At 39.0% G+C, this 12837-nt stretch overlaps 1 protein-coding gene across 1 annotated transcript in view; it reads right to left on the reverse strand.

Moving 5' to 3' along the window:
• Positions 1-12837, reverse strand: part of trappc9 (trafficking protein particle complex subunit 9) — a 204273-nt gene that overhangs the window by 61635 nt on the left and 129801 nt on the right. Inside the window, 1 exon segment of the mRNA XM_020614930.1 lies at positions 5173-5326. Within this exon segment, the coding sequence (XP_020470586.1) occupies positions 5173-5326 (154 nt within the window).

Here is a 12837-nt window from a genome sequence, read left to right on the forward strand (position 1 = left end):
TATGTAGAGTACTGCTTGCAAACCAATGATGGTAAGATGATGTCATGGGGTAGGACTGGATAAGTCTGACTTCTTCCTACTCCATTCAAGCATGTACAAGGTATAAGCAAATTGATATTGGATTAGCATTTGTTGGATATGTGTAAAATTATGTGTGTTGTCATATCAACTGTCTTTACATGCTTGAAAGAATAAATAAATAAATCAAATCAAATCAATTGAGCCAGGTCTTCTTTCTCAAGCAAAGATCCAGCTTTCATCAGTCACACCATATTTCATGAGGAAATGTACTTTAGAGTTTTTATTAAAATTATGTAAACTACACAGCTAATGTGAAACATCTGAAATTTTAATAGCAATCCACAACCTCTGAGACATTCAGTACCAAGCTGTACCTGTTCAATAAACAGTTAATGGATGTTTAGTTGTACACTTTACTGTCCCTTTACTGTCTCTGAAACTGGTGCATAAGAGGGCTGTGATTATTCTATTTAACGGCAGCAATTAAAATAGCTTACAAGTATTGTAACAATGTGCAAAAAAGCTAAATAAAAACCCTATAAAACTGACTGCATTCTGTAATTTCTGTGTTATGCATTCAACTTGATTCTACAGGTGCATGTAGAGCTTGTTTCTGTAACCTGACTACTGTATAATGACAGCACTGAGCACTGGGAAAGGCTATCAATGTATGAATGTTGCATCAAAACAAATGACTGTCAAAGAGCAATTATCCAGATAATTTGCGATGATAAGGACACTGCTGATCATTTACTCAGCTGACATTTGGAATAATGGGGGAGGCCAGCAGCGTCCAGAGCACAACCCTGTCTATTCACCTTTGAGGGAGAGTACAGAAGTTGCTTACATAGGGAGGGAGAAAGAAAAAGCATCTACAGACAAAATATACTGTGCTGAAAAGTGCTTCTGCCTGTTGGATCATTTCCAAACTCAATGTCTGACTCATAATGAATCACATGGTACAACATGCACCTGGATCTTATTCAGATGAACAGTGGGAACAATGACAGTGTTGTGGCTTTATCACTTGAATCATGAGCATGTAGAATTTTAGTTTCAAGCTCTCAGAGGAACTGCTGCGTAACAGCAGCACATAGCACAGCAGCTACCAGTGGTGAAAAGTACTACATTTACTCAAGTACTGTACTTAAGTATAATTTTGAGGTATCTGCACTTTGGACTGTAAATGGATTGTATTTATATAGCGCATTTTTTCCACAGTGTGTTGCACTGGCTTTGAGTATTTTCATTTACTGCTACTTCAGACTTTGGCTTCACTCTATTGTTGATGCTTATTACCTGTTTATCTACTGACCGAATACACCGAGAGTGGCCACTGTTACCACTGTGATAAGACAAAAACACCACATACTGAACTACATACAGTATTAGGGCAGCACGGTAGCTTGTGAAATGTCTTGACAACTTATGGATGGACTTCCGTAAAAATTTGTAATACATATTAAAGATCCCTATAGCAGTGGCTCCCAAAGTGGATGCCACAGCACCCTGAGATGCCTCGATAGTGGGTCAAGGGTGCCACAAGATTATCATAGTTAGTTTATTGTGAGTTTTTAGTAACGTGTCCCCACATTTAAAATGGCAACAACTAAGTATGTTCAAATTAAAAGAACAAAAATTCGTGAGTTAAAAATAATCTATTTTAATTTGGAGTTTTGCCACAGGTGATGACTATTCACTGTTAGCGGTTGTCACTGTAGTGTAACACACTTTCCAGTTTGGGAGTTTTTCCATTAGGAGCAAGTTAATGTGCATCTGAGGAGACTGAATATGAGTATGAATGAATATGGTCTATATTATATAGCTGTAAAGTTTTTTTAACCCAAACTGAAAACAATTAAACGGTAGCAATCAGTGCAGTTACAAGGTCTGATGGTCTTATTATACTGATCTACAAACTGAAAACATCCAGACACTATCACATTGTAGCCACCAAGCAACGCATCTGATGCATCACTTCCAAAAGTATGGCACTTGGGTGTTCATTATCAGTTCTTATTGGCAAAATAAACTGAACGAGTCATTGTTTACAATAATACAAAGCTTCCCAGTTTTCTCCTGTTTTTTGAAACTGTAATCAGGATGTTCTCTGCTGGCTACAACAGCTTTATTGGGAGTTATAACAACTAACTGTGAAATGGATGTTAATGCTGGTTAAGGCAGCCATTGAGACACAAATGAACTTCCACACTGTATATTCAGGGATGATTTACCATCTCTAGGGGAAGACACATAACATTTCCTCCATTTCTTCTGTTGCCGAGTGCCTGTACTGTATCTGGTGAACCCTTTCTCTTTGAATGAATCAGTATAACTGAACACCAACAACAAAAACATGAATAATTTGTAGGGAACTTACAAATTACTGACTGTTACTTTGCTTAAGGCCAAGTGAGTGCTTCAGAGCGGGACATGCACTATAATCAAATATTTCATTTCTCTAGAACAAATTGTCTTTGTACTTTTAGACAGTTGAGCCACTATCTACAATACACAGAGAACCCTGTGAAGCCTTGTGCTGGCAAGACTTTACTTGATAGCATCAAGTGACAGTTGACTTGGCAGTCTGTTGACAATGAATTAGTGATTTACTAAAGAGAAGTTGTGTTTTGTTGTATATTTAACATGCCATTGTTTCTAAATGCTTTTCCTTTTTGGTTTGGTTTGTCCCAGTGCCTGCAGAGCAGCAACAGGATTTGTCTGTATTCACTATAGACTCAGTTTATATGCAGTTCAGCTTCAAAAGAAACTTGTTTAAATTCACAAATTATGATCATTACAAATCTGAAATTGGATAAAAATGCTCAGACGGGCAGTTTCACGCTGTTTTTACTGCAGCAAAAGGAGTACGATCAGATGTGCTGCTGGGAATACAGTTGTTTATCATTTTCTTTCTTCATTCCTGCCTACACACTGCCAAATTACTTGTAGGTAAAACAATGTGCATAATGAGAGGAGTGTTTAGGCCTTCATAAAAAGGATAAACAAAGGGAACTTCAGTAGCTCAGAGATTGGATTCATCATTAATTGCACACTATGCTCACCAACAATATGACAGGCAGTTCTTAAATCTCTGAATATGTGCATCAGTAACTGCCAAGTGATGAGTTATTGTCTGATACATTGTCCCTGATAACTAGTAGCTCTTTATCAAACTTCATGAAAATCATGCACTTGATCACAAGTTTGACTGCAGGAAACAGTCCCTGCTGCTACTTTTAAACGGCCCAGGGCTAGTCCACACTGTTAAATTCTGCTGACTGGTCACAGTGAGCTCTACTCTACCACGCTCATCCAGACTCAGTAAGTGCACACTCCTCTTGTTTTAAATTATGAAAGCCTTGTAATGAAGGATTTTTAACATTTGCACTTTAACAAAGCAGTGCATCTTGCATACCTGCAATAGGTAGCCTTTAGGCAGCTAGATTATGTTGGTATTGTTAAAATATGTCTGTTTCATTGTGCTACACACATTCCTTGTTACATATTGTATTGTTTTTGTTCTGTCATGGACCGGACACTCAAATGAAGAAAAGGAATCTCAGTGAAGCAAATAGCAAATAAAGTTAAATGAAGTTATGAAGTTTGTTTGTTGCCAAGATATTATTTACAGTTTATTTTTTTGTTTTTTTCAGGTCTAATGGTCTGAGGAGGAAATAAAAATGCCAGATTTTTAAACCAGTTATGTAGCTGACTTCCCAAAGAATCTAAAAACAGCTCCTGTCTTTTGTTGTTTTTAATCTCTGTTGCCAACTCTGCATGGGTCCTTGATTTCAGGCTTACAACAGTTTGCTGCCTCTAAAATATATAACAGGCCTATTATGTCTAAAAAAAAACCTGTTACTTTTGAATGTGAGGGTTAATTTGCCTAATATGCACATTTCTATGGAAATCATAAATGTGTTAAAGGAACTTTTAGTTGATTTATTTCCTAACTTTAACCCTCTATAGCTGGGACCATTTGGTTCCTTCTGAATTCAGTCAGTGGTTTAAGTCACATTAGTTGAGACACAACCTCCACACTGGGACCAATAACCAAAAACACACATGGATGTCATGGTGGGTCTACCGGATAAGGTTCACGCTGTGTGTCCTAATGTCCCATACTGCTTAAATTGTTTTTCTTCTTTCAACTGTCTTGTTAGGGGGTCGCCACAATGGAACAATTCATCTGCATAGACGTGGAAATTCAGATCTGCATGTGTGATTTGGCACAGGTTGTTGCAAGCCTCCCATTTTACCCAGGGTTAGGACCGGCAGTAAAAGTGCACTGCTTTATGCAACCCTAGTGGCTGGGTATAGTGGATTGGGTAGGAGGCCAACCCAGACCGCCTGCATGGCAAGCAGGAACAAAGACAGCTTCAACTTAATTATTAGAAGACTAAATACACATTTTACATTAGCTTTTGTGTCTGTGTTAGATAATTACAAACAGATGGGACATACAAAAAAAGAGTAGACATAATACACTAAACTGTGTTAAGAGTGTGTAATGTCTGTCTATAACCTGACAGAACAGAGGTACACACATACTAACCCAGCTTGCATCTGTGTTTCAATTTTAGACCTACAGCTTTTTGACACAAAGTGTGTTGGTGGTGTCCATGCACAGGACAGACCAGGCCAGAAGACAACAATGTACTTTATAAAGCAATATTTACATAGTGGTTGTTTCCTTGTGAAAAGCCAAAACAACAAAGACGGCTGACATGACGGTGGCAACGGTTACTTTGGACGGGCCACAAACTAGCATCTGTGGGAAAATGTCATACTCTACTGATGCAAGTACAGTATGTGGCACAATTACACACCCACACATACAAACACTAATATGTCAACTCGCAGTCGCAGAGTGGCAAGTACTTTGCCATACGCTTTCCCATCTGTTAGTGCAGGCAAACAAGTTTCCTGCTGGCCAAAGGACCTCCAGATGTCCCGTATCACTGCTCTGACTCATATCAACACACAACATCCAACAGATGCAATGATAGCTAAATCTCTTTAACCACATGAAACTATACCAAGGACACATTTACCATGTCCATACAGAGTACTGTATGGCTCAGTTCGGGCTGGCTTCTCTGATATCCTACTGTAGCTCTAATGTATATGCAGCCACTGGAAGGATATGATGCTCCAACAGATGCCCAACTTGCTGTTGATCTGGCAGCCCTGGGCATGCTGTCGCTCCTCCTCCAGCTGTTTGGGGTTAGTGAAGCGAGCTGACTCCTGGTCCGGCAGTGGCAGACTCTCAAAGTCAAACTTGTCGACCTGGATGGCCATCCTGGAAAAGGAGATGGGAGAGGTGCTTAGAGATACATGTCTCTGCTTATATATTGTTTCACTGGCCAAAAGGAAAGTCTGCAGTAACACCTTGATTTCTCTAGGTATAACAGTAATGTAACCGTCATGTGAAACTTTAAAACTGAAATAAAAACAAAGGTTCAAGGCTCAGATTTATTCAGGTTGAAATTGATTATAGTATTTTGAGCCAACAATTAGCTTGAGTAATCTATGCTTTAAAAAGTTCAACCATTTAGTGTAGGTTGAACTAATTTCTACATTTTTAAATTGTGTGCTTACTTAGCTTACTGCCCAAAACCATCAATTATTACATTTTCACTAATAAAACTAGAATTACTGCTTTGAGGTTGTATGCCTCATGGGTATGGGACAGAAGTGAGGTCAGTGACCTTTGACCACTGGTGTGAAGGCACAACAACTGAAAAAAAGCATGCATCATTTATGAATTAATCTGTTGATTAGGTCTGTGCTAAGCAGCTATTAGATCACAGGACTCCTTTCAGTATTAATGTAGCGTCTCCTCCCACGATTCTCTTAACTGTATTTTGGCAAAGCTAGAGTTAGACACAAAAACTAATGACTGAAACCAATAACTAAAAAAAGAAAAATTCATCCATACTGTAGACTCTGAACACAATGTTACAGTAGAATTATTTCAAGTACAGTACTGCTCTGAGTTTCTGTTTGCAGTGCCTTTTACTTCACCTGATATTTATGGGCTAGAGAAGAGCTTGTGAGTTTGTCTACTGCCAGTAAGGCAGGATGCTCTTTAGTATTTTTAATCAAAAACTACATTCGTATCATTTTATTTGTACAATTGACAACTTTCTCTATTTTGGACACTGGCTCTCTGTTCTGACCAAGGTCAGCAGTGTCAAGACAGCTTGTTACTCGTCAGCAGCACAGATGTATGTGTCATTTACAGATTTACTTTGGCCCCTTAAGAGATTTTACACTGTGGAAATTCCACTGGAATTAAGTTTGCTGGTGTGACCCGTCGTTAGCTGCAAGAAATGCTAAAGAAGTATACGCCCTGGGTCTCAAGATAAAACCAGCATGGCAGCCAACACAGTTTAAACAACTTTCTACTCCAAACAACAACCATAAACCCTATTAATTAACAAGAGACTGCATTTACAGTAGCCACCTCTACTATAACTAGCAATAGATCAGAGTCCTCTGCTCATCTTTATCTACACAATAGTTCCAAGGAAGACCTTGTTTACATTTCTGTCAGATGAGAACCAGTGTAAACTGCTTTGTATTGTTTGGCAAGTGATACATTATTTATCTAGTCTGAACAAACACCCCCAGGTCAAAGCTTCCCCCTGCACTAAGGGTGCTTCTAAGTTGTTTATTAACAAGAGCCAAGGTGTGTGTTGCCTGAGGCTACATCGAGTGTCACATCCAGAATTTAAAGTGAAGTGTAACAAACTAAACTAAAAACCACATATGTGCTCATTAAAATGACCACAAAGCTCTGCTCTAGTTACTCCCACACCGTTCAAGTTGTCCACTGAATGCCAGTACTAATAGGAGGTATTCTCTGTGTGACAGTTCACAACTCTGTTCAGGTCCCCAGTGAATCCCATAGAGTCCAGTACAAACGCAGTGGATACAGATATTCTAAGGGGAAAGGGAGATTTAAAAAAAAAAAAGGTTGTGATAAGGTGGAACTCCCCCAGCGTCACCTGGACGAAGCAATGTGTGATGCAACCCACAAGCTCTAGACTGCTCTGCCTCAGTAAATTACCAAAACACTACAAAATACCAGAAAGCATTAAAACAGCTTTTTTTTTTTTTGCTAGTAGGCACACAACAATGACATTTTATTACTGTGTTAGCTGTTGCCTGTTTACCTACTGTTCATCACTCCCTCACTCTGTCCACTAGTGCCTGCTTGAATAACTTTTTGCACAAGTCTTTTGCTAAAAGCAGCTGTCTGCTGCAGGTTAAAAAACAGCCAATGAAAGCAGAAAGACTGAACTAAACAGTGACATTATGGGCCAATAAATAAATGAACAGCTGAAAGACTAAAGCACTGCTGTGAAAGATGTTATAAGTGTTACATTTTCATGATCTAAGGTGTGAATGGCTCTAATTTCAGCCAGCAGCTGTGTCTGATAAACCCACTGTAGGCTACGTGCTTAGCATCAACCATCAGGCAGACAAAGGAAAACAAACCCAAGAGCTGGTGGATAATAAAAGTGTGAATATTGGACTTTGTCAGGTGACCAGCAAAATGACTCAGGTGGATGGGTAAATATGGCACATTAACCGTACCAACATTATGACAATACACTGTACCATTTCTTCTGACAAAAATAAATAAATAAAAAAGTACAGCATAGAAAAAAGGAAGACTTTCTAAGCCTAAAGTAGCATGCAGTCCTTCAGCTTATCCGAAAACTTAAAATGACCAGACTTGGAGACAAGTATTGATCTTCTATCGCACAGTAAGGCACAAGTACAACACTGCATCACTTCACAGGAAAGAAGAAATGTCTCTTACTGGCGTCACGGTGAGTGATGGTTGAGGTTATGCTTGAAATGCTGGGAGACAGACACCATCATCTTCACACAGACCAGAGCAGAACAATAAATCTCTAACCTGCAGTCCATTTTCAGTGCCTTCAGTACTCCTACTATTCCCTACTTAGAGAGATGACACAGTGTGACTGTGAGGTGGCCAGCTAGTAACTACATATCACCCTGACATCCATCTCCACAGGAGGCCAACTTGCAATAAGATGTTATAATAACGGCAGCGTCTCAGTCAGTGTGTCACTCCATTTCTGAACTTTGACAGGAACCACACTGACCAATGGAAATTATTTCACAATAAACACACTGCAGAGCCGAGGCCACGTTCTAGTGATAGGTAAAAGAAAGTGGATCCATGTATTGATCAGTAGGTTCATCTGTGGATTCCTGTTCTCAGGCTGGAGTCACACTGAGAATACGCTGGGCAGAGCACAGTCAGACTGAACTAGCCTGGGCTTTGCTGTGCATTCTCAAAAGTTATCATAATTCAGCCAAGAAAGGATTAATTACCACATGGGCAGAGATTATATGAACACTGCTTCAAATTAGCAAATCACACATGATTTAAGGCAGAAAGTCCGACTGCGACAGTTTCCTGTATCTTACATTTGTTTGATCATTGTTACTTTACAACAGTTAACCCACAGCTGTCATTACAGGTGATCTGCTACCTCACCTGGCCTACTGTACACAGAATAATGTGAATCATTAATGAAATTACACCACAAGGAAAAAAAAAAAAATCTCTTGACAGACACAAACATCAAAGTCAGGTGGAGGAGAAAAGGCAATGCAATTATCATTTCACAGCCTTTACTCATGAGCAGAACACAAATTAAATAACAATTAAGGCTTCAAACAAGGACAAAGGGAGAAGTCCTGCTCTTGCTGTACCACACCAAAATCCATCCGCCTTTGAAGATTACTGGCACTATGCTTATGACATTGACTGAAGTCCCATCTTCAAATGGGCGGTGCTTTTAATTTGGTCATCTACAAAAGCGCACATTACACACCAAGTCTAAAAATACCATGTTGCCATAATGCAAAAGGACCCTAAATGGGAAGACACAGCCTGGCAAGGCCTGGGACTGGTTTCCTTTGGACAGGGAATTACTAAGAGCCAGATGGCCACATTTAAATTGATGCTTCAAATGAGGAGCAACGTGGAAAGGAATGCTTGTCAAAGAATAAAACTAGCAGTGAAAATGTATATTTCCTGTAACTTCATGTAAAGCTTGCAGCTTGAAGAATATTCTCATTTAAAGGATAACAGTATTCCATTGGTAGCATTTGATTAGTCAGTTTGAGTGGTTTGTCTGCATCAGCTGTTATCTTATAATGATTTTTGAGACTTTTTTTTTTTGCTGCACACAAAAACCAGTCAAAAAGGGAAATAGTGGATTCCCTAATAAAGAGGTTAGCAAAGCCATATCTTGACTAGGCTACTCGTGTTGCACCTGAAAATTATGTTCTACATCTACTTGCTTAGTACATGTCAGTTCCCTAGAATGAGCAATGGACTAGAACTGGCAACACTGTTTACTGACTTAGTGCTTTATGACCTTGGGAATTACAGTTGCATAACTGCCAATGGAAACTTCATAAAAACATTAAACTTGACAAACAATAACACCTAGGAATGGCAATGTAATTAAACTGCAAAACCATTACAAAAGTCCATAAAGCCTATTATAGTAACAGAGTAGCATAAATAAAGACAATGAAACATACAGTAAAGTATAAGCAACTCCCCAGAGTCCACACTAGTTATAAATACACCAAAGACCACATCCAACCCCCAAGCCTCCCTACAACAGGCCAGCATCTCCCACCATCTTCTTTTACAAGTGATTTGTTTGTGAGGATTAGACCAAATCTAGAGACTAATCTATTTTATTACAAGGCTTTTAATAGTAACCTGTGTGCTGAGCTTGGGCCAAGTGGAACAGCTCTAGGCCTAGTTCCCAGTCCGTTTCACCTCCCTGCCTCCCTTCAGGCCCCCACAGATAACAGCAGGGGTAGATCAGAGATGGAGGGATGGATGGCTCACCCAAATTTCTACCTGTTCAAAAGGGTAAGCTGTGCGTCAGCTGGCACTCATATAAGCTCTATAAATACGAGCACACATTAAAGCTACACTTGCATACAGGTACTGTATGTTCTTGTCAGCATGTATCAGTGGCATTCTTTTCTCTATCTAGCCTTCATTTATTTGGCATTTCGATGACTCACAATGAGCTTGACTCTCAGTGAAAGAAGAGGCAAAGCAGAGGTGTATAACAGAGATCTGTGTTGCTCAGAGCATGTTGAACAATATAGCCATGTTCTGTGCTATTTTCATGGCTCTTCCAAGCAGTTCATGTTTGAACAGAACCTAAAGATTATTGTTCAGCAAATAATATTTTGGCTCAATAAAACCATCAAACATAGACAAATAAGATTAAGCTCAACGTTGACACAGCACAGTGGTTGAGCTGACTAACAAATAACTGCCACAATCAAACTGGTAATTTCTTTTGACAAATATGTTGTAGAGGAAACATTGCTGCCTCAGCTGCAGGCCACCTTTTTTCAACACTTAGGTTTCTCATCTTTTGCTGCAGTAGGGATGGATAGATGGGCATAGAAAGCACAGGACTTTAACACTGGGAATTGGGATTTGAGTCCTGTGTGCCATGTGCTGTCAGGCTGATGAATCTCTTGGTTAAATTTAAGGAAAGACTGTGCTTCTGGTTAAACTTGAAGACGTTAACACTAAAGGCTCAAATCTGACCCGAATCATTTAAAGCGTTGTTTGAGTTGTCTAAATAAAATAGTAAAAATGTTAAGCTTGCTTTAGTTCCCAGAAGCAGACATTGTAGGAAAAACAAATAAAGGACTTTAACAGTGAAACATTAATTTGGCAGTAAACATTTAGCATATACAAAGTAAATGTTCTGTCATTGTTTTATATATATATATATGGTGTGGTGGTTATGTTTTCATATACAGTTACCTGCATATGAAAACATTTTATAACTAAAAACTTTGTTCAAAAGTCACATCAATGCAAATAAAACACTGTGACTTCTTAATATATGTAGATGTGGCTTAAAGATTTTCCACCATTTAACCATCAAAACTTGTTTGATTCTATCATGGAATGTGTTCTTGAGAGAGAACCTGTATCCTTGTGTATAATAATCACAGGCACATTTAAACTGCTGTAATTTACTGAAATATAAAGCCACTTAATCAGGTGATGTCCAGATAGCACATTTATTTAGCCACTGGCTTATTTTAGCCATAATACATGAACATTAGCCCGTGGGCAGCTGAGCATAGAAGAAAACCAGAATGAAAATGTCTGTAGTAGTTTGGCCACTTATCTTATTTAATAGTGCAAACTGAAACACTCTTGGAAGATAATGTAATAAAATGAGTATTATCTCAAAAGAATAACAAGAAAACCAATGAACAGGTACATACTGAATTTTGTGTACAGAGCTATAGTCGTATGCCTTTAGGCGTATAACAGAGGAAACAGAGTTCAAAAAATCTTTCATTTTATTTTTGTTCTAAAAAACATCTAAAAGCAAACCAGACCCGTGTCACGTAATATCATTGTGTCCTCTGGGTGAGCCTTCTGACATTACATTGCTAATTACCACCATGCTGCAATAAGCTGTGGCAATGAAGCCTTTTTTAATGACAGTAATAACACTGGTTTAGGATGAGCAGGTCACAGTGAAATGACCCCTTCCTAATTAAATGGTGTGCTGTCTCAAACCCAAAGAACATGATAATCACATCTAGGCATATGGGGTCACTTTTTTCTGACCACTGTGAAACCATGAATCATTTCAACTACGAGGTCTATAAACTCAATCGTGCACACAAAATAACTGCCAGTTCAAACGCCTCAGAGCTGAAAAGATACAGTGAGAGAAGTGTCTGTGCACAGAACAAAGGATCTACATTCAGATGAATATAAAAATAACTCTAACAACGATCATGTTGATGCTGTTGCTCTATATTCTTTATAAATCCTGCTTCAAGCCACATACCATAGCAGTAGCATTACAGATACTACTATATTGCTATTGAGTATTAATGTATTTAACTTATTTGTGGGAGATGTTTTATAGATGTCTTGTGGTTTTACTTCTATCTGTGCAGGCGTTCTCTAGGGTGTGACTGTAGGCTTGCTGTGAGCATTTTATACAGTTTGAATTATGCCATACACAGCCTGCAACAGGAAAAAAAAATCATTTGCAAGCAACATTTTATCAGAACCCTTTTGCACCTTTTCTAACAGCCAGCGATTGTGTTATGCCACCAGGGACGAGCTGAGAGCGAAGAACATTCTGAGTGTGTGCGTGTATGGTTTCACAAAGAGGGTTATTTTTAGCTCACGTGCAGGAGCTTAAGCGCGGAGATCCATAGAGGCATGTGCAGAGGCAGGCAAGAGCAACAGTCTATTTTTAGACTGCGGCTGACTCTGTGTAACCCTTTTTTTGCTGCGGCTGCAAAGGCAAAGGCGCTCCATCCATTCACGTCTCACTCCAAATGATGAGCTGCTGTAAAAACAAATCCTTACAGCCAATTACTGTACGCAAATAGTTATTGAAGAATGCTTTGTGCACACAATCTTCTACCGTGCTGGCTGTCATTAAAATTGAGGCTGTGGAGACAATTACTAGGGTGGACAAGACCAAGCTATTTTTATCTCTGCTGCTGAAACCTACAAGCTTTTTTGGAGCACTTTACCATTTTTAGACAGCACAGTAGAGAGACATGCCACGGGGAAATGCAAGGGAACGACATGCAACTACAGGCCTCAGCTGGATTTGAAACTGTACTTTGTACAGTACTATATATGTTACAGTAAAAAAAAAAAGGAATATTAATATTTTCACATATATGAAAATGTGGATTTGGTGGAGATGGAAGCACATCTCAAGA

The sequence above is a fragment of the Monopterus albus genome, unplaced genomic scaffold (genome assembly GCF_001952655.1).
Source record: "Monopterus albus unplaced genomic scaffold, M_albus_1.0 scaffold154.1, whole genome shotgun sequence".
In the NCBI taxonomy this organism is placed as follows: Eukaryota; Metazoa; Chordata; class Actinopteri; order Synbranchiformes; family Synbranchidae; genus Monopterus; species Monopterus albus.